Raw genomic sequence first — 24,182 nt, 5'->3', positions numbered from 1 at the left:
CTATATTGTCCAATTGACTATTGTACACTCTTTAACCCTTATCCTTAAGTGGCCTCTGGGCCTTGATAAGTGGTGATGCCTATGTAAAAGAAAAGAAAGATCAGCTGAGTGTGAAGCCCATTCAAGATCACATCTCATACTGAAAAAAAAATCAAAGTGTCACTTCCTGTTTCACTGAATGGTGATCAAACAAAAACCATTCGACATTCATAACTGAAATTTCGTGGACAAGTCCGGTATAGATTGAAATTTATTTTCATTTGATATAATAGTATTGCAAAAGGAATTGTGAATTTTATTAACTAATCCATAGGTTGCATCTTTTTGGAGTTTGTACTTTTCCTAATGATATTAGGGTCTTCTTTTTTATTGTAATGAAATTTGAAAATTGAAATATTGAATTTCAAGTGAAACCAATGGTATCTACTGAATTATCATGTCACAGTAATATGAATATCAAAAAAATTATGAAAAATGATAATGTAGAAAATTAATTATTAATGAAAACAGTTTTTGAAGATGTTATAAGGGACATAACTACGTATCGAACCGGATAGGAAACAGTATATAAAAGAGCTACCATTTTAAGGTAGGGGCGTCTTGTCTTGTTTGCAGTCTAGTCTTAAGTTTTAGTTTTGCAGTTTTGCCCTGCTGCCTTGGGTCCTACTAGTCTCATGTCTTGCACTCTGCAAGTGTACTCCAGTTAATCAAGCTTCCCAGGGACGAGCTCTCACAGGGCTTAGCTCTCACACGCTAAGTTCCTTTTTCTTTACCTTCATTGATATTTATCTAACTTCAAAAGCAAGTAGCCATTTTGTATTTGTATTATTACGAAGTACTAATAAATCTTCTTTTTGTTATGCATCCCACTCAGCGTATTTTGTCATATTATTATATACCGTTGAAACCGCATATAATAGAATACAATTAACAAAAATGAAGTTTTGCTAAATTGGCCAAAGATTTTCAGTTTTCAGAAAATATTTACCTTTTTGTTACAATTAGAACTCTCCAGTTGCTTTTTTTTTCTTTTTTTTTTTTTTTTGTCAAAACTCAATTTTTGCTAATTGTCTTTGAAAACCATTTTCATTAATAATTAATTTTCTACCTTATCGTTTTTCATAATTTTTGGATATGTTCATTACTATGGCATGACAATTTAATAGATATAATTGGTTTCATATAAAATTCAATATTTCTGTTTTCGAATTTCACTATATTAGTAACTCTGTTTGGTGATTCTATTGGACCCATAGAGTTCTAACCAAGGGCCATAACTCTTATTTGTAACACGGGTAATCACGAGTTTACTTTCCCTGCTTTTAATTATATCCTTGAAGTTTTATTGGATGTTTTTTGGGTTTTGTTTGTTTCAGAGTCCTTTGAGAATGAGATGAGAGCAGAAACATTTCCAGCTGCTGTTCCTGTTGTTGGCTTACTCGTACAAGGAGGACCAAAGAGTATAGACCATATTCTGTTTTTTCTCAAAAACAGGATGCCTGTTTTAGTATTGAAGGGTTTAGGTGGGGCAGCTGATCTAGTAGTTTATTGTTATGAAGAAATTCAGGAAAGGTAAGAGGTTAATTTTTGTTAATTCCAATTATTGATACTTTTCATACTATTGCTAACAAAATGGATGCCACACACAGTCTCTCTCTTTCTCTCTCCCCCTTTCTCTCTCTCCGTTTTTATTTTCATTTTTCAACTGTTAAACCAGGTATCAGAACTGGCTGAAATATTATGTAAATATTATCTGTCATGTTTTGCATATGACGTACATAATAGGCTAGATATCCGCAAAGGGACCTTCTCACAGACGGTTGTCAACACATGGAATGATCTCTCAGATGCAGTTGTACAAGCAAAAACGCTAAACGCATTCAAAAGTCATAATGAAAAAAGTGTAGATTGAATAACATCTTCCATAACTTTTTCATGACAAAGATTGTATCACATCATGATATACTTTTACTGAGCCATTTTTCTCTATCTCTCTCCTCCCCCTCTCTCTCAGGAAATGCAAAGATGAACAACATAGATAAGACAATGGTTTAATAACATTAAAAAGTTAACAAAAAATCGATCGAAAGCAAAAACTAGATCAGATATCCAGAACATTTCTGTTGTTTTTGAGGAAGGTGGTGTTTGATCAACAATGTTTGGGTGCCATGTTTTAGAATACAGTTTTGTTTTGAAATGCTAAAAACAATTTTTCGTGGTAAACAACTGATGATCCCTATAATATTAGAACTAGTGTAAATTCTTGGGAACAAATTAATGCCGTGACAGAAGAGATCAATTGACTTACAGAGGAGTTTTCTAATGAAGGACTTGAGATTAAGATTTTTTTTTATAGATTTTTTTATAGTTTTAAGTTTAAAAGTCTACCAAGACTAATTAATATACAAGGGGCATTCCAAAAGTAATCCTTTTATTTTTTATTTCACCCAGAAGGATCCTGGTGCTACCAGATCAGGCTGTCTATTGGATTCCTGACACAAAATGCACCTACATCGATTTTCTGTTTTTGTTTTCTATTCTCTTTTGTAAAACTTAATTATGTTTTACAAAAACAGAAACAACAACCCCCTTCCCCTCTCCTTTCCTTTTCCTTCCCTACTTCCCAACCCTGTCAGCCCCCTCTCTCCCCCTCCCTTTTTTTTTATTTGCCCTGTTGGTAGGGCACTAGAATAAGACGACTGCCCCCCCCCCTGCAGAGGGTCAAAATCCCTCAATGGGGCAACCATGGGTTGCTATCCATAATGCCTTAGGATATGATCCTGGTTATTGAGCTAAACTAGACCTGGGTGCATAAAAGTCTAGGCACTGCAACACATTAATTCGGCCAGATGGGCGGTCAGAGAGGCCCGATCTGACCAATCGGCCAGTCACGCCAAGCCCTAGCACAAAGTACCAACTACCACAACAAAGAACAGAACTTGAAGGTACTCCCATCTCTTTTTTTTATTTATTCCCCCCACTACAAAAAATAGGCAAACCAAGTAAGTGCTAGAAGACGGTGGCAAGGGTCAATCAATTGGAAAGACCAGAACTCAACGCCGTTCCATATAAGTTATCAAATTTACCAAATTTTCATTACTAATGATTACTATATTGTCAAATTCCTACTGTACACTCTTTAACCCTTATCCTTGAGTGGCCTCTTGGCCTTGATAATGTGGTGATGCCTATGTAAAAAAAAAAAAAAAAAAACTCCATCTGAACAAATGTATTTTTGAGGACATATTGAACAGAAAATATAGTGCTTGAGAACTCTTTACCAAAATAGTATATCCTCCACGTAGCCCCGACATGGTCAAGGCGAATGGGTTTCCCCCTTACTATGCCCCAATTTTGGACTCCGAGGTGGGTAGGGAGCGTGGTTGATGAAAAATAAATCCCAAAATCCATGGCTGATAAAACCAAATGCATCCCCCTCAAAACCCTTAAAAGAAACCATTCCTCCGACTCTGACCTCTCAGATGAAGAACAAAAATTCAAAACTAGAAAAACCATTCCAACTATAGACGAAGGAAACTTCCCACGATTCTTGGTTTTTGAATTAATCGAAAATAAAAAATTTGGAAATTTATCACCTTTTCTAATAGAAAAGACATTCACAAAAAGTAAACCAAAAATGATAAAAAAAAAAACAAAAGATGGAAATCTACTAGTTGAAATAACCAATCTTGGAGATGCTCAATCTCTACTTGAAATGAAGAACTTCCATGAATACAAGTGCAAAGTCTTTCCCCTATAAAACACTAAACACTTCGAAAGTAGTTCGAAGTTATGAACTATCGCTAGCAACTGAAGAAGAAATAAAAACCGAATTAGAAAAACAAGGAGTAATCAACCACATCCGCATAAACATAAAAAGAAACAATAAAATAATAACCACCAACACATACATATTAACGTTTAACAAACCAACAATACCTAAAGAAATAAAAATTGGCTACTTAAATGTAAAAGTAGACCAATATATCCCAGCTCCATTTGTTTCCATTGACAAAAATATGGACATCATAAAGAAGCCTGTAAAGGAATAAAAATATGCAGAAAATGTGGCAACAAAGAGCCTGACCACACCGAAGAAAAATGCATAAATGAGGTGAAATGCGCAAACTGCAAAGGAGATCACCCGGTCTTCTCTAAAATATGCAAAACATATAAAAAAGAAAGAGAAATTATAGAAGTAAAGTACAAAAAAAAGACAACCTTTCCAGAAGCCAGAAAAATATTTGAGACGTACATGAAAGACAACACATATACTGAGACAACAAAAAAGACAACTAAACCATGCCAACATAATGAAATACATGATCAATATAGGGAACTGATAAACAAACTGATTACATTAAACATTAAAGAATGGCCAGAATTTCTAAAAGAAAAATACTCAAATCTGGGGAACAAAATAGAAATAACAAATCCAAACAAAGAAAATAATATTCCATCCACAACAGAACCATTAAAAAAATCATCACAGAAACCAACAAAATAACCACCAGAAATTAATAAAAACATAACTAATAATAAAACAACAAATAAAGAACGTTCCAGAAAAGAAGAAAACCAAACAATAGACACTCAAAATAGATTCCAAATTCTAGAAAAAATGGAATCCGAGAACACCCTAGATAAAAAAAAGAAACCAAACACAAGTAATCAAGAGGGATAAAATGAACAAGAAGCCAAAACAGCAACACCTCAAGTAAGATCCAGATCGACATCCAGATCCAAACAAAAAAAAGAAAAGACCCAGCAAAACACTTCACCAAAGACACAAACTCTGACAAAAGATAAACCCTCTACTTCTAAAGAGATGGAAATAGAGGAAAACCAAACAACCTCATGGATAGAAATAAAACACAACAAATTATCCACTGGAATTGTTGTGGAATAAGATCTAATTATAATGAACTTATACTTATCTCACTCTTCAACCCAGCCATTGTCTGCTTACAAGAAACCTTCCTACAAAACAATAACCATTTCAAAACACCAAACTATGAACAATACAACTATTTCCATAACACAGGCCTTCGTGCTAATGGAGGCACCTCAATTCTTGTAAGGAATAACATACCTCAAAGCAATTTCTCTGTCAAAACAAATCTCCAAGCAATTACAACTCAAGTCACATTACACAAAACAATCACAATCTGCTCAATATACCTCCCTCCTCATGAATCAATAAATGAAAATGAACTAGGAAATTTAATAAAACAACTACCTTCACATTCATTCTCCTAGGAGACTTTAACTGCCACAGTACATTATGGGGATGTGAAGTCACAAACTCAAAAGGAAACAAAATTGAACTACTAATTAACAAAAATAACTTGTGCCTTCTCAATCAAAAAAATCCCACATACTTAAATCCAACAAACAGATCAACTAATGCCATTGATCTTACCATGTGTGATTCGTCAAGCTTCTTGGATTATACATGGAGCACTTACGAAGAACCCTGTGGAAGTGATCACTTCCCTATTATAATCAATTACAGTAACTCCATCCAAAACCACATACCCAGGTGGAACACAAACAAAGCCAACTGGGCCCAATTTAAAGAACTTTGTTCACTAAAATTAACAAATCCAAACAATAGAAGAATTCACGGAAGTACTCATAACAATAGCCAAAAAATGCATACCCAAAAATTCTCCTCCTGGAAAAAAAACAAAAAAACTATGGTTGGGGAGTGTGGAGCCACCCTTTAATTGCCATTGTTCCTAGGTCCACTCTGACCCGGAGTGGTAGTACCTGTTAGGGTCCAAATCATGATTTAAATAGAATCCGACTTAAAAAACAAATATACTCCATTAAAAAATTGTTCCTCAAAATCACTTGATTCAGCATTAAATAACCTGAAAAAGGTTGATATACCGTAAAACAAAAACAACCAACCAAAAAGGATCAGAGGAGATTGCAATTTGCATTGTTACGATGACTGAATTTATGCACTCATGACCTAACAGTTTCATCTCTCTGTTGCAAATATTCACGGTGTGAGACTCTAAGAAAGCAACCCCTGTTATGGATTTGCGTCTGAAACAGATGTCATTGAATTCCTCCATTCAGAAAAAAAAATTGGACTGATCGACATTCACTGGTACTTGCTGAACGTTTACGAAGCTAATGCAGTTGATGTCAGTATGGTTAGGAGATGGGTTCGTCTATTTCAGAATGGCAACAAAATGTAAGTGGCAAAGTTTGCTCTGGACTTTTATGACCGAAGCCTTTTTCATCACATACAAAAGTGCATTGAGAACGGTGGTGACTATGTAGAAAATATATTCTGGAGCACAAAAGGTTTCTTGTTTTAATGGTACCACTCCCATCTTTGTAGCTCTTCAACATTTTAGCTTTTGAGTTAAAAACAATAGGAGGCTTTGCTTTTGAAACAACCCTCGTATATATATATATATATATATATATATATTAGTGGTGGGACGATTAATCGGAATCGTTAATCGTAAGAATCGTGTATTTTGGGAGGTATCGGAATCGCATCGTTAAAAAATACCTTAATTTTCCGATTCCTTCATTACGATTCTTTTAGTCTGATGTTGAAAAAAAGAAAACAATTTCCTGATATTTCTAACCGCAAGAGAGAAATAAAAAGAAACCAAAGAAATTCATTATTAACAGGGCAATGCTTAGTGCCCCTCCCTTACAAGGTTCATTCATTCAGATCTATTGTAATCAAAACTACAAAAGAGTTAACTTGAAAAGAAGTATGCAGGGCTCTACATTGCGAGTAAAAATAAAAAAAAAACGCTTATCTTTTTGGCGATTGTTTTTTTTTTACTGACAAATCTTCTAATAGTGAATGAAAATGCTTTTTCAACTTATATTTTCTTAAAATAAAACGAGCAAAGTCAAATTATTTAAACAGTAAAAGGTTTAATAGAACAATATACTTTTTTTTCTTTTTTTAAAAGAAGGCTTTTGAAAGAAATATCTCTAAAATGAAATTGATCACGTATTATTTCGCAAAGTTTTGACAGTAGTCGGTTTCTTTTGAAGTTTCAAAAAAATCGACCCCATACCTATCTCTTCCAAACCTAAAGTTATTAAATCACCCCTTCGTTAATTTAAGGGTAATTAATTCAATTCAGTCAAGTTTTTTTTTTAATTTCATTGAAATAAAATCCATTATTTTTTTTTTCTCCAGAAAGATAAAACCCTGAATTTGATTATATTAAAAGCAGAATAATATAATTTTTTTTCTAGAATTTTAAATTGAAAATTAAAAGTGTTTTGCGCAGTTTTTTGCCGAACGAAAAAGGAATTAATATATATATTTTTAAAAGGTTTTGTAATCAATTAATTTTTATGTCTAAATAATATTTACGATTAATTAAATAATTTCATTTTAAAAAGTATTTATTAATAGAATTTTACTAAGGACTTATAGTTTAGCAATATTGAACCGCATCAACCATGTGTGAATTGAACATAGTCAACCCAAAAAGAAATTCAAAAGAAAATGCGGGTTTGTATTACTGTACACATAGATTCGAAAAAGTTGTGAAAAAACAAATATATAAAAAATAAATGTTATCAAAGGCAAGATAAGTTATTTTTCTACCTAACTGGATATATTTTTCGGGTTTTTATTCAATGTAACATGTTTATTCAGCTCGAAAAGCATACAGTGTTTACCGATGTATTGGAAAATTCAAAATGGCGCCCGACACTCTCTTTAACACGGTAAGTTCAGGAAAAGATGTTATAAATAATAAATTATACAAAATACTGCTAGAAACTCGCTCAATATATGTTACCGTGACATATTTTGACATATATTCGGTGTTTTTTTAATAGTATTTTGTCAAGTTTATTATTTATAACAACTTTTCCCGAACTTATACTGTTAAAGAGAGTGTCGGGCGCCATTTTGAATTTTGCAATACATCGGTAAACACTGCATGTTTTTCGAGCTGAATAAACATGTTACATTGAATAAAAACAAAATAAATTACCCAGTTTGGTAGAAAAGTAACTTATCTTGCCTTTGATAATATTTGTTTGTTATATATTTGTTTTTTGACAACTTTTTCGAATCTATGTGTACAGTAATACAAACCCGAAAATGCATATTTGCATTTCATTATGTAAACTTTTATACATTGGTTTCAAAAATTAAATTCTATAATTTTTTTTTTGTTAACTACTGGTTGGTACAATTTACCGCCCCATCCCTTTATATTTTTTTTCTTTTTGTCTTTTTTAGCGGATTATTTTCAATTAATTATCCAAATAAGTGACTAGCTTTAAAACAAAATTTAATAGTAAATTATTTGTTTACAGATAAACTGAATTTTCTAATATGGCCCAAAGTCCAAAAAAAAAAGTCTTTTTGAAGATGATGAGTTGAAAGCCATTTGCAAAGTCTGTCAAACTAAAATATCGCGAGGAATAAAACCATCTAACATGACCACAACCAACATGTTAAAACATTTAACTATGAAGCATCCAAATAAATTGGAGGAGCAAAATAAAAAAGAAAAGGAACAAAAAATTACCAACTAGTCACTCAGAACAGTTTTATTAGTGAGGGTCGAAATCGCAGTGTCTTCTTTTTTTTTGCCTACGTCACCATCTAGGTGTCACCATTTTTTTTTAACCCTCCTTAACTTCAAAGAGTAAATACAATATATACAACTAAAAAAATAATTTTTAAAAATGCTGATTCCATTCATGAAAAATTCTTTTAACTAGAAATTAAAACTTAGGTAAAGATAGCTGACTGACAGCAACAGGAGCACTGGTTAACTACTGAACCACGTGGAAAGGTGTGGGGGGAGGAAAAAAAGGAAATTAAATGATGATAATAAATTATGATAACCGTCTTTGAAAGGCACTAAACTCCTAAAATTTACTTCTTTAAAATTTTAGGCGGCACTCCCCGGCGATTTTAAAGCCGTCTCTCTCTCTCTCTCTCTCTCTCTCTCTCTCTCTCTCTCTCTCTCTCTCTCTCTCTCTCTCAAAAAAAAAAAAAAAGATTTAATTTTTAAGTTTGGGAAAGATATATTTATTATAACCAAATTCCTGTATGAAGACTGGATCTACTTTATTGGACGTTAATTTGTGAGATAAGTAATTTTTCAATGTTTAATATGTTTTTAAAGTTTCAATTATCAATTAAATTTTTTTAATTGCATTTAATTTTTCAATTCATTTAAAAAAAACAGGGTTTTAAATGTATTTTTCAAGGTAACAAGCTTCGAAAGAAGTCTAATAAAAAAAAAATCACTTAATTTTTAATTTCGACAACCCTGAGAATTTAATTATTAAAAAAATATTGAAATGTGACATTTTTTTATTTAACATTTCTATTAGTTCAATTAATTTTCTTTCAATAATTCATTTCACTCAACAAACTTCACCATTTTTTGGGTTTTTTTTAATCTTTTTCTGTAATTTTGGTAATTATGTTTGCTCAATTTTATCTAGTATTTCATTTGTTTTTTATAGTGGTATCATTTTTATATGTGTTCCTTTGATATACCCTATTTCAAAATTAGTTTGGCTAAACTTATTCTTCACGTTAGAAACAACGTGTAAAAGCAATGAAAATGTAAGAAAAAATAATAGGTGTTAACTACTCCTTGTGAATTATGGAGGTCTGAAGAACTGCTGTCACAAATACAACTATCAATAGCTAAACAAAAAATCGTTTTTGAAATTCCTTTAATTGTAACTTTTCGTTATACCTACCTTTTGGTATAAAACACAAAAACTTTCGATTAATGGTATTTCTCATATATGATCGTTAACTTTGGAAAGGTTATTTTGTATCTACGGCGCCATGTCACGTGGTATATTGTTTTTTTTTCATTACGCACGTTCATTTATAAATTATTAAATCAAATATTTATCTTTTTTATATTTAATTAGTATATATTTTCTTTCTCTTCCGCTATATTTTTTTATTTAATTCATTAAATCTGTTAATTATGAGGACCAAAATAATGAATCGTGTGTATTTATTCTCTAATTTTCTTGTTTTTGTTCTGTTATATAAATTCTATTTTATTTGCTTTTTCTCTGAAGGATAAATTCTATTTTCTTTGAGTTTTTTTTTCTCTATTCCAATTAAGTAAAATAAATTTTCTCTAAAATAAATTTTGCTAATTTTTCCGTTTAGTTTACTATATAATAATTTTATTTAAACCAAAACACGACGGTGTAGACATAAAATATCTCTTCCAAAGTAAGGGAACATATTTGGGAACTACCGACCATAAGTATAAAACTACCTGGTATATTTCAAAACAATAAATTCCCTCGGAATCGGAATCGTACTTGGTATTGGAATCGTTAATCAATATTTTCCTGGAATCGGAATCGTATAAAAATTAGGAATCGTCCCAACACTAATATATATATATATATATATATATATATATATATATATATATATATATATATAAATAATTTATTTTAATTTGAATCATTTGATATGGATGAATAATTTTTTATCCTGTCTATTGAAACAATTTGTAATGAATCAAGTTAATACACTTGAAGTTGTAATAATAAAGAACATACACTATATATATATATCGTTTAATGGCCACATATATTTTTATAACTTACTATATATATATATATATATATCGCTTAATGGCCACATATTTTTATAACTTACTATATATATATATATATATAGTATCTTTTTTCCTGATGAACATCAATCTATTCCTGATTAGTTGTTTGAATTTCCACCATTCAACAAAACACGTGTAAGACGAATTATTCTACTAATAAAATAAAATGAGTGATGTAAATGCATCTCTGGTTTGATATGTCTACTTCTGATATATATATACTCTGAAAGTGCAAATTCATTTTTATTGAGCTTAATTAATTGTGGCAATTTGGAAAAAAAAATTATTGAAATATACATTTAAAAGTATTATATATTCCTTCATATAATAATATAATTAATACTAATAATAAGATATATAATAACCAAAACAGACAATAAATCCTCCTCCCCCTCCGAAATAGACCACCATTTGGTGCTGTGGCTAGGATAGATCATATATCACATCTATTCTCATTAAAGAACTATATGATGGAACAGCTGTCTGTGGATTACCATATATATATATATATATATATATATATATATATATATATATATATATAAATTGCTAGCTGAGATGTTGATATGATAAATGAACCTTACTCCTTATTCTAAACGGGAAGACTAAATACCTGGGAGGAGATTATCATCAACGGAAAACTAATACTGCACTACCCACTCTTTCCAACTAAAGATAATGCCTAGGAGGATTGTATCATAAACAATGAACATATATTACCGACTTCAGAAGAGAAGGTAATATCATAGATGGGTGAAAAAGGATAGTAGTGCTTGAAAGCATGGTATCATGAAGAATAAATATATTACACTGCCCTCTCAATGGAAGAGATAGTGACTGATAATATGGTACCATGATGACAATAGGACTCATACTGAGGATTAAACTTTGTGGATCCTTGGCATAATGGATAAAGTACTTGGTAATCTCAGTTCTAAGTAACACATTTCTGAAGGTGGGAGGTTCAATTCTTAGTACAGATGATACTAAGAATATAATTGCCAATTACTGAAGACTTCTATCCAGCATTAACTGACATAACAAGAGTATGTTATCCCCGTGGATTAAATAAAGGGTGCCGTTCAAAATTCCATGCAGATTCTTGAGTTCGACTAGAAAGATTCCAGAGTTCAATTAGAGACACCTGAAGAAGGTTGGAAGTTATATCGGCCGAAACGTTGTGAGAATAACACTCAAAATGAGAACAGTAGTTCAAATAATACAAATTATCAATCCTCATATAAAAATTCAGAGCACACATTACTTTTGATGTTTCTGAATTTTTGTGATGAGGGTTGGTCATCAGACTATTGTTCTCGCATTCAAGAGATCAAGAGTCTGAAGAATAACATGCTGAGTCATCAGTCTGTGCCAGTATACACTTCATCATTACCACTATCGCCTCCTTCTCCTAAGTGGACAAATTGTATACAAATTGTACTTTATCGGACGCTAATCACTTCAAGTAAAATAAAAGTTGGCAGTTGTTAGCTTAGTATCTGAACTTTGAATCTGTAACCAATGAAAATTATACATCAATCAGTTTTTTCTAATATTTTGCAATCATTCTCCATAGTTTTATCATTTGGATAGAAAATTACGAAATGAAACTTTGACTAAAATAAAGTATAACTTTTTTTTTATAATTTATATTATGCATCTTGGCCATTACATTTGCCACATTTTGCCCTGTGCACATATTTAATGAAATTTTCATCTAAATAAATTATATATATATATATATATATGATAAAGTTATTTCCCAAAATTTTATTCAAATTCATGTAATGTTCACAAGGTTATGACATCTTATTCTTTATCAAGGAATTTCCACTGTCCATCGCTTTATTGCAGGTCTCTTAAAATGTTGTTTAGGGCAAAAATACAATGTCTAATCATGAAAACTTTTTAATATATTTTTCTGTTAAAGAACATAAAAAAAACACATCCTAGGTGCTTAGCCTCTAATAAATGAATTATTTATCGCCATATACACCATTTTTTAAAATAACTTTAAATGATCTTTTGTCCACCAAAGAAATCAATTGTTTGATCTGAAAAGGAGTTATGGTTCTGGCGACATCAACTACTTTCATTCACAGGGCATCCTTTGAAGTAAATTGCTCTCCTCCCTCATAAAAACCTCTTTTCAATATTGACCAAAGATGTTCAATGGGGTTAAGATCTGGAGAATATGGTGGCCAGCTCATGGGGGTTTCTCCAAAGAAACTTGTAGATTCAAGGAAGGTTGCAGTAGCCCTAGCAGAATGGGATGGTGCATTATCATGCATAAAAATCATCTGAAAGTGACATGACAATGGTAGGTCATCTAGCCATGGTGACAAATGTTTATCCAAAAAGACCGTGTATGCATTGCTGATAAGTTTAACACCCTCTGGAACTTGCAATGGTCCAACCAACTTATCTCCAATGATTCCCGCCCAAAACATGATGCCTCCACCTCCTTGTTGGCGATGAACTCTAATGGGTTAGAGTTCCGTTCGAGTTCCAAACTTTGGCCCATCCATCCGGACCGTCAAGAATAGCACGGGTCTCATCTGTAAATCTGTAAATAGGACACATGGGAAATCCATTTTTATATAATTCTGTGCTCAAACCATTTGTTTTTCCCTATGTTGTTTGCTCAATGGGGGCCTTCGAATAGTTTTGATGTTCCTTGCCATCTCATTCAACACATAACCTCAGGCTAGAATTAGTGGTGAAGAAATTCCAGGACATGGTGAGGGGAGGCAGTCAGAGGATGAGAAAGAGTAGAAGTTGATTTCCAGACAGGTTGGGTTCCTTGGAGCTGCTTGGCTTAAAGCACTCTGTGATAGAATTTAAGTGTTTCGGTTTGGTCAGGCATTTTCAACATTCATTCTTTTTGCAGACCGTTATTCTCATCTTCATAGTTGTTGCTGTTGCTTCACTTCTCTCTACTGATCCAAGTTATGACAACAGGACCATTGCCAGCATCCTCAAAATGCAAATCCAAATGGTTCAACTTGAGGGCACAGCTCAATGCATCGGATGACCCTTTGGAGGTGGTGGAGTGGAAGCCCAAGGCCGAGGACACTACCAGGAAGACCCAGACCAAGGAGTTCATCGAAATGGTCCAGGCAATCGATGAAACTCTCTAGCGGCCTATTCCTCAGATTGCTAGAGATTTAGGCATTTCAAACACAATTGTGAATGCATGTTTAAAGGAGGATTTGAATTATAGGTAATATAGGCGCCAGACAAGCCAGATCTTGATTGAGAAGACAAAGAATCTCGGGCTAATCAAGTCTGTCAGGTTGCTCAACAAACTGAAGCATTCCAAGAAGCCAAACATGCTCTGGTTCTTTTCAGATGAAAAAGACTTCTGCTAGGATCAGATGCACAACAGCTAGAACCATCGCTGAATTGCCACAAATAAGAGTGACGTGCCCAGAGTGAAGAAAACAAAGTTTCCGGTCACAGTAATGGTCTTTGGCATGGTTTCAAGTGAGGACTACATCATGTCACTTCACATCTTCAAAATCTGCTTGAATACTAACATCAAAGTGTACCTGGATGTGCTGAAGTGATTCTCTGGTGCAATCAGGTGGCCACTGGCAGACCCTGGATGTAGCAGCAAGATTTGGTACCGGCCCACAAGTCCAAAGAGACCCAGGCTTGGCTTCAGAACTGTGTACCCTTCTCTCACTAGCTCCACTCCTCCTCCGACCTTAACCTGCTAGACTATTTCGTTTGATCATACGTTGAGAACATCGCCAACATGACCTTCCACAACACCAAAGCCAACCTGATCACCGTCATCTGACAAATATTTGCTGAGCTCCCCTGGCACCTGTAGAAAAGATATGCTCCTAGTTCCAGACCTGTATTGAGGCGTTGATTGAGGCTGAAGGCAGCTACATTGAATTGATGTCAGCTCTACTACATAATCAAGTTACCTGAATGATTTTTTTCAATAAGTTTGAAGATAAAGCTGTAGTGTTTTCTTTTTATTGTTCCACACTGTCTTCCATAGTTGATGTCTCACCACATTTTGTCCAACTAATTCTCTGGCCTGCTTGGATTGGATTGAAACTGCTATCTTCAAAAAACTATGGAAGGCAGTAATTACTGGGGATAAGTTCCAAGACTCAGCATTCTTATCCCGTTGCGGTTAATCACCTGAAGAAGACCAGAGCATGAGTTGACTAAAACATGATGAAACAACGACTATGAAGATGAGGATCACAATCTGCAAAAAGAATGAATTCACAAATTATGAAGCCTCATCTCAAAGGATTTAAAAAATCGAAATAAAAAAGATTTTCAAGTTTGTCATTCAACTTTGGGGAGTTACTAGCATTTGTAATATCCAAAAAAAAGAAGAAAAAAGGTTATTTGTTTATAAACTTTTTTTTTTTTCTTTGGTGGGATAATTCCTTTTTCACAGTGTTCACTGCATGTCAAATATTATCTAAAAAAAAAAAAAAAATTTCCAATATTATATTTTGTTTTTAATTTTATTGGCAGATTAAAAAAATTATCAATAGCACAAATAATCTAAAATTGCTTTGCAGAATTTATTTATTGATAAAAAAACAATATGCAAATAACATCTATTATATAAATTTTTCGTCTGTGTGTTTGCGTTTGTATGTCTGCTAAAAATTTGTCATTCGCATCATACAGGCATGAACGCGACATTGCGGACACATGTTGAAAAATTGGAAAAAATAATCAATTATTTCATGTAGAACTGTCGCTTTGTTTAGTGGGATTAGATAAAAACCGTGCTTTCGACATGGTTTGCAAACCACGCATTCATAAACCGCCATTATGTTCTTTCATTTTAAATAGCTAAATTTGCATCATTATAACATCTGTGCCCTTGTGGGCCCATCCATAATGTATTCACTTACTAACTTAAGTTATGCAAGTTTGTGCCCAGCACGTGTCATATTTTTTTCCATTATTTTTTTTTTTTGCTTACAAAATTTTGCTTTCATTTTCGTCCCCCTTTTCTGTTTTTTTTTTTTATAATCGGGCAACGCCAGGCGCCCCCCCCCCCACTAGTTTTAATATAAAGAGAAAATATTATTCCATTAATGTTTTTTTTTGGTTTTTTTTTCTACTCTCTTCCCCCACATGCTGTTAACTCATTCATAAAATCTTTGGTAAGTTCAGATTTCTTTAAATATCTCATTGCAAAGCCTGTAACCCTGTCAGTCTTTATTCTTTATACTATTAGATTCATTAATGTTATTTTAGCTTAAATTATTTTATTTATTTTTTTTTTAATAATTATGTAGAAGTCACAAAGATAGAAAAAGAAAACTCAAAATGTCAGGTAGATAAGTCATATTTTTACCTAAAGATAAAATAGGAATAATCTCCCTTTCATTTTGAGCCTTTTAGACCATTATTTAAAACCATCATCGTAATAATCTTTCTTGCCAGAATAATTTATTTATTAGATTACATAAGAAAATTGGTCAGTTTCCAGTTGTAATGTGGGTATTACTTTTTAGCTGTGCAGTTATATTTCGAACCGCTTGGACCCACACGTTGTCTGGTACCGCTGCAAAGGAACAAACAAATAACGGGAAAGAAATAAAAATCCGACTCAGCATTTTCAAAGCATTTTCAAATTTTTAAGTATTTACACTAGTAGGACAAATAGGGGATGAGTAATACGAAAATAGGGATCAAATTAATTCGGTTACAATCAAAAAGACCTTTTTTTTCTTTTGACTTCCAGTTTTATCATTTGTGATGGTGCCAATATTTCTGATATTCATAAATGACCTCCCTGATAATATTGTTTCGGAGATGGGTATATTTGCCGATGACACCACTCTCTATAACAGATATGAGGGGAAAACAAATGAACACATATCCAAGGAAATGGCAGAAACACTAGAGGACGACCTCCAATCCGTAGTGGAATGGGGACAAAAATGGATGGTCACATTCAATGCTGCTAAGACTAAGCTTGTTTCCTTCAATAACTACAAGAAACCTTCTCTACCACCAATAGCAATGGCCAAGAACACATTGCCTGAAAGTACTTCTTTTAAACTCCTCGGCCTAACGTTTACAGGGAATATGAACTGGAATAGATACATTGAGAGCATTGCCAAGGCTGCTGTAAGGAAGGTTGGCTCCCTCTACCGTGCTAGAAAACTACTTACGCCTGCCAGTATCCTATACCTCTATAAGGCAACCATTCGCCCATGTATGGAGTACTGTTGTCACATCTGGGCTGGTGCATCTGCTGTTTGTCTCTCCCTCCTGGACAGGGTTCAAAAAAGAGTCGGCAACCTGATAGGTCCTGAACTGTCACCTAGGCTTCAACCTCTGTCCCATCGACGAGATGTTGCATCCCTCTGCCTGTTCTACAAATACTTTAATGGTGAATGCTCTGATGAACTGCAAACACTTGTACCTCCCCGACGTAACTACCCCCGACAAACCCGACAAGCTACTAAGTCTCATCCCTTTACAGTAGAGATCCCTAGGTGCAAGAAAGCCTTTTACTCCAATAGTTTCTTCCCCAGAACTGCGGGTCTTTGGAACTCCCTTCCGGGATTCTGCTTTCCCAACTGCAATGATATGCAGAAGTTCAAGTGTAATGTTAACAAACATCTTTCTACTCTTCTCCCCTCATAATGACCCCGTCAATTAATTCCCTAATAGTAGCCCCCTGCTTCAAAGTGGCACTGTGCCTTGTTTGGGGTGAAAATTGAATAAAAAAAAAACAAAAAAAAAAACAATCCAATATTTTTTTGAATATTAAAAAAAATAAACTTTCTGTAAAACATTCAACTAAATCAATGTTTTTAAGTATCTTTTCATTACACCTGATCAAATTAAGTAGGGAAAAAATCTCTACACAGTATTCTTTTATTTTAAATGTTTTTTTTTGTTTTTTTGTAAATAAAAGCCTTTCTCTTATTTTTTTTTTAATAAGTCTACAAAGGCAAAGTAACAAATTGAAAATTAGTATATAAATACATTGTTTTCTTTGAAAATTAGTTCATAAATGCAGTAAAAATCCTGAGACGTTGCCCAGAGTCATAAAATAAAATTTAAATCCTCTGAGTAACATCTTTATATTAAAACTTATATCTCTCCCCACCGCCTCTCTCTCTTTCTCTCTCCAATATTTCCAAGTAATGGAAGGGAGATAACTTTTGGTGTCACAACAGTTACAACCCCTGGAAACATCCGGGTTTTGTATCTCTGAAAATCTACAAGTAGAAACGTTTTCGTTTTTCTATTTCCTTTTAATCAAGACCCATCCTGCTGTCTCGCCATTATAGTAATTGATATTTAGTACATGTTACTTCATGTACTAAATACGACACTGGCGACGAGGACAGTTGTTTATTCAAAAGAAGGATAAAAAAAAAAAACCGAGAAAATGCAAAAAAAACAAAACAAAAACATTTGCTACAAAAAAATATATGGCCGCTTTATTACGATACCCGAAATTTGATTATGAATCAAAAGCAGCCAGACGGGCAAAATACATCAGCAGACTAATAAATTATTTCATTGCACATGACATAGACAATGACAAGACAGAAAGCAATTCTGCTAATGTTTGTGGGAGAGCCAATGAACGATCTGAATGATAAACTATCACCAGAGCAAACTGAAACACTTTGAAAAGTTTCTCTTTATCCTTCAGCCAACTCGTTCTTCGCTCTTGTTTTAATGTGCTGACAAAAAATTCTAATTCAAATACTGGAGCCATCTTTAGAATAAGAGACAATGAAATGGAGTTTCATTCTATATTCAAAAGCAACTTTATTTGTCATCTTTGTTAGTAGCGTGTACAAGAGAGAAACAGGTTAGTAGGTTGAAGTGTTTTTGTGTAAAGGAGAAAGAAAGAGCAAAGTCTTCAGTGTATTTAAGTGTTGTAGTGTGTGTGTCATGTATTGAAGAGTAATTCTGTAGCATGATAATGATATTTCATTCGAGTACTGCACGTGGAAACAAATGGGAGTTAGAAGGGCGCCAGGTTAGCTTGTTGTACTCACGTTTAGCCTGGGGCCAAAGGCCCAGGCGAAGTCTGCTGCCAGCTGAAGTCAGGGTGTAAGGGGGTAGGAGTTTCAGATTTTGCCTTTTATGTACTTTGTCATGTGATTGAGAGCTGACTTGTGATTGGACAAGCCAGGGAGAAAATGGATTTCAAATTTCGAGCCATGAGAATTAGCTCCTGCATGTGATTGTAGCAAGTTTCGGCTGCTACACATCTCTTTTAATACTGTAATCTGAAATTTATTACTCCTGGACAACACCAAATATTGTTTTCTTCATACTTGAATCAGAATTTAAAAAGTGGTTATTAGGTAAAATATGTCTTTTAGTCGTTGCCCATTCTCTGAATTCATCCGAGCTGAAAATCTGGTAATTGGACGAGGATTATTTATTGCTAGCACCGTAAATAGTTTGAGAAATCAAGACATTTTCTATTACTAATTATTTTTCTCTTTTATTTTCAGGAGTGATCAAGATTTTGAAGAGAATGCATTGAAACCTGAATTGATAAAACGAATCACAAAAACATTCCCTGATGATTTTAAGGATAATGATATCGCGAGAAATGCATTCCGAGATAAGATACTTGAGTGCGTTAAATGTTCTCAAGAGGTTAGTAAGTTAAGCATAAGCTTGATTTTTTTTTTGTTGTTGTTTTTTGTTTTTTTACTTGCCTTCACATCAAACAAGACACATTACCACTTGGACGTAAGAGACTACTAATTTGGGATCGTGCTTAAGAAAGATTAACAAGATGTTGGTTTACATTACATTTGAACTTCTGCATATCAATACAGTGAGGGAAGCCGGTAGCAGGAAGGGAATTCCAAAGTCTAGCTGTTCTAGGGAAGAAGCTATTAGAGTAGAAAGCCTTCTGACATTTAAGGATCTCAACAGTGAAAGGGTGTGATTTTGTTGCTAAGCGGGTTTGTTGGAGTTATTTGCATCGAGGGGGCACAAGTGCAACGAGTTCATCAGTGTTTTAGTGTAGAAGAAAATATATTTTTAAAGATCATCAGATTTTTAAGTTTTGATAAAGTAATAAAAAAAATGTAAGGTGAACCTCTTTTCATTTCTCAACAGACATGTCTTTTCAGTTCAAAACCTTTTTTGCTAAGGATTCACTATTTATGAAGGCCATAAACCATTTGAGGATAAAAGTTAATAGGATGTATGAATGGTTGAATGATGGAGAATATTATAAGAGGTTTGAAAATAATGGAATAAAGAAACTCTTTATTCCAAGTATTGTTGACATTAGATTTGTCATCTGCAGGGAAACAGTTTCATGATAATGTGCTCCACAAGTGGGAAGTTTTTGAAAAGATACTTTATTCATGGAAATACTGTTTGATGGTAGGCACACAGATGAAGAAAGATTTTTTTTTAGCTATGATAGGAAGACTATTTATTTCTGTGAATGTCTCCCTCTACTCTTCCTCTACCTGTCTCTACCCTTTCGCCCCTCCCCTCTCTCTACCCTTTCCTCCTCTTGTCTCTACCCTTTCGTCCCCCTCTCTTCCCTCCCCTTCTCCCCCCTCTCTTCTCTTTTTCCCTCCCCTTCTCTTTTCCCCCCTCCCCTTCTCTTTTCCCCCCTCCCCTTCTCTTTTCCCCCCTCCCCTTCTCTTTTCCCCCCTCCCCTTCTCTTTTCCCCCCTCCCCTTCTCTTTCCCCCCCTCCCCTTCTCTTTCCCCCCCCCTCCCCTTCTCTTCCCCCCCTTCTCCCCCTCCCCTTCTCTTCCCCCCCTCCCCGTCTCTTCCCTCCCTCCCCTTCTCGTTCCCACCTCCCCTTCTCTCCCCCCTCCCCTTCTCTTTCCCCCCTTCTCTTCCCCCCTCCCCTTCTCTTTCCCCCCTTCTCTTCCCCCCTCCCCTTCTCTTTCCCCCCTTCTCTTCCACCCTCCCCTTCTCTTTCCCCCCCTTCTCTTTCCCCCCTCCCCTTCTCTTTCCCCCCTCCCCTTCTCTTTCCCCCCTCCCCTTCTCTTTTCTCCCCTCCCCTTCTCTTTTCTCCCCTCCCCTTCTCTCTTCTCTCTCCTCCTGCCTTTCTTCCATCTCTCTGTCTTTTCTCTTTTCTCCCCCCCCCATCTTTCTTTTTTCTCTCCGCCCTCTTCTCTTTTTTTCTGATCTATCTCCATAAGCTCTCTGCCTTTTTTACTGATTTTTTTTTTTTTTTGTCCACTTAATTTTTATTTAAATATTCCATTTTAGATGCATGATAAAATTATAATCACATATAGCCTTGAAGAGTTTAAATATAAAATGATGTTTGGGTCAGTGCAATGTGCTTGAATTATCAAAATATGTTGATCTTAGAATCGATGCTTAGTTAACGCTTTGATACTCTAATTCCTGCAAAATAGAGAACATTGAAGTAAGTCTTAATTCATTCAAATGATTTCACAAACATTTAAGAAGATTGTTTCGGAATCCTGGAGATCAGGATTGATAATTCTTATGTGGATTATTCTTTCCTTGGGAATATTTTCTCAACTCGGAAACCTACACGTTCCAAACCTGATCCTTTATTTAATCCAGGAGAGTAGAGTGTTCTCATCAAATCAGCCATTAATAAGTATTAATAATTCTGTCATTCTTAGTTATTATCGCCTGTATTAGAGATTGAACCTTCAACCCCCAGAAGAATGTCATTTTGAACTGATTATTAACACCTGTATCTGTTCCACCATAAGCCCGTCTTTTGGCCTTTAGAAGTGGTGACTCATTAGTAAAATTTTTTTGTAATTTTTTATTTCTTTAAAACATTTAAGCCCTAAGATTTCTTCATCTCATAAATCTTGTGAATTTATAGTTCCATATTATTATTACTGCTTTATTTGAAAAAAAGATATTGAGCTGTACAAGTAAAATTATATAAATTCAAACCAAACTTATGTATCGTGCTGTATAGTAATGTTGTTGATAAAGATATTGCTAATTTAGAATTACACTTGATAAAAAAAGAATACAAATTGTTATAACGTACATACTCGTCACGGAATGAAGATATTCAATAAATCACGTAAATCAAAGTATTTTTTTAATTAAAAAAAAGTCAAATTTTACGATTTTTAGTGATTAAAGTTTTATTTTGAATACAAACAACATCTCTAGTCGAATTGAATTGTCGTTCTTGAGTTTTCTTCAGTGAATCTTGGACTCCCTGTTGCTTTTTCATAGAAGTTGATTTTTTAGTAAAGAGTTAAATAATACTTTATTAAATTGTGATTTTTAGAATATGACATCTCCACTCCATGATGAGTATGTACATCATAAAGATTTGTCTGTAATTTTGATTCATTTTTTATTATAAAGTATAATTCTAAATAAACACCAGGAAGATTTTTACTTTCTCTTTTACATGTTTTTCTTTTTTTTGTTTTAAGGGTGACCAAACATTCTTGACCTTTGTAAACACAAAAGGTTGGGATTCAAATTTAAAAGATCTTGACAAATATATCCTAAGAGCTTTATTCCGATGTAAGTATTTTGTTATTCTTTCATTAAAATTTTCTCTTTTGCCATGAGAAATTTTTTTGTTCTGTCGTTTTTCTTTTCTTTTGGATTCGGCATCATGAAATGGCAAGCCATTTCAATGAAAATTCTGGTAAAGTTTGAAACCTTTATATAATGGTACCTTTTCAAGAAGATTGTCATCCATTTGTTATAGTTGATTCAGTTAACCAAAGTTTGGGTGTGCTAATACAAAATAGTGTTTCATGTAATTATCGACAAAGACACCAAACATTAATATATATATATATTATTTATATATATATTATTTATTAAACATTTCATTTGAATGTTTTGTTTTATTTATTCAAATACCTATTAAATATTTTTTATGTGTATAAAAGTTATCCATGAACATGCATGTTTCTAGGTATCACCTGTCTTCAGCATGGTTTCTGAAGACAGGCGATACTTAGAAACATGCACGTTCATGGATAAATTTTATGCGTGTAAAAACTATTTAATAGATATTGGAATAAAAAAAAAACATTCAAATGTTTAATAAATAAAAATTAATAACAAATAGTACGCCCTCAAATAGGGACGACTAGAATATAAACAAAGGGCAGGTAATTCCTCTCAAAAGTGCTCAGGGAGCAGAAAGAAAATACCACAGGATCGCTAATAAAAAAATAAATAAATCAACAATCTTATATATTATTTTAGCGGAAAGGACACTAACAATCTATACATATGCTTATATAAGCAATAATATAATTCAGGTCATATTTTTAAATGTAAAAACATCAAATTTTCAACATCAACTATGATACCATCTTAAAGAAACAGGTGTTGCATAATACCGTATAGGTTGATGAATACATACACTGAGTACTAAATTTCTATCTACTATTATATAAAAAGAAATTTATGTGAGTTCGTTCCCTATGGATTCCTAAACGTATGGGCCAATTTTTTTTTTTTTAAATTTCACACATGCATTTTATGTGCCTGGCAGTGTTCTTAGATAGGTTTTGCATCTGAATGTCTTTGATAGGTATCGATAATTAAAAAAATCCGATGAAAGAAGGAACAGACGAGTTTGACTAAAGTCAACACCTGATACAGCTTAATATCACAAGTACAACATTTGAAAAGTTTTATTACCGCATAAGCAAAACAGCCCGGCATATAAAATCAACAATAGCTTCTTTGATATGACAGGGGTGCTTTTGAAATGAATATTTCTGTTTAAAGCATAATTGCACCATGATACTTGACTTTAGTATTTTAAACTTAAATTCAAGCCATTATATAAAAATAATTTTATAAAATCAACAATACATTCTGTATAGTGCAATGTAAACTACAATGTACTGTCACTGTGGGGAGTTATGTGAAGAATCCTCCCAGTGCACCATGGTGGGTTTCTGACTAAAGCAGGCAATTAATTGATTTGATTGAAAAATGGGCAATTTTAACCACAATAAAATATGGAAAGGTGAAACCTTCGTTAATTCTCATTCAATCCCGAATGATGTCAGGTTTCCTTGCTAGTATTTTAATAATTAAAACCATTTTTCATATATGTAAGCTACTGTATCAATAATAAAAACTAAAAGAAAAATTAACATGTTTCTTAAGCTTTGCATGTTTAAGATTATTGGCATTTTTAATTATGACATCCTATATTTGTTTATACCAAAACATGGATCCGTTCAAAGCAAAGGATATTTACCATGTATCATTTATTAAATTTACTCTCTTAAAACTTGCATCCACATATGCTCTATTGCTTACATTGAGCACTCTTCCTATACAAGCATAGTAACTAATAGCCCTATAATAAAGTAAAGTCGATTTTTCCTCTTCATCAATCATTTGCGAATAAAAGCAATATATAAAATTCTGCTACGATGATGCTTTATACCAAGAATTGATATGTATTTTCGGAAAATATGCATCCATTTCATTTGCTTTCAGCAATTTTTACATTCTTGCCTGTTGCTCCTAAAATAATCATACACACAGAGTGAATTTCACTCAAATGCTGAAATCTATTTTTACTTATGCAAGAAATATTC

At 33.4% G+C, this 24,182-nt stretch overlaps 1 protein-coding gene across 1 annotated transcript in view; it reads left to right on the top strand.

Moving 5' to 3' along the window:
• Window positions 1–24,182, top strand: part of LOC145254538 (transient receptor potential cation channel subfamily M member-like 2) — a 401,110-nt gene that overhangs the window by 223,357 nt on the left and 153,571 nt on the right. The window contains exons 6-8 of the mRNA XM_080113067.1: window positions 1,377–1,572; window positions 19,118–19,265; window positions 22,032–22,125. Of these exons, the coding sequence (XP_079969193.1) occupies window positions 1,377–1,572; window positions 19,118–19,265; window positions 22,032–22,125 (438 nt within the window). The remainder of the gene's footprint in view (window positions 1–1,376; window positions 1,573–19,117; window positions 19,266–22,031; window positions 22,126–24,182) is intronic.

This window comes from Euprymna scolopes, chromosome 3 (assembly GCF_053919585.1).
Source record: "Euprymna scolopes isolate OS-2025 chromosome 3, ASM5391958v1, whole genome shotgun sequence".
Taxonomy (NCBI): Eukaryota; Metazoa; Mollusca; class Cephalopoda; order Sepiida; family Sepiolidae; genus Euprymna; species Euprymna scolopes.
The sequence above is the reverse complement of the archived record's forward strand: the minus strand, read 5'-3'. Positions and strand labels throughout refer to the sequence as shown.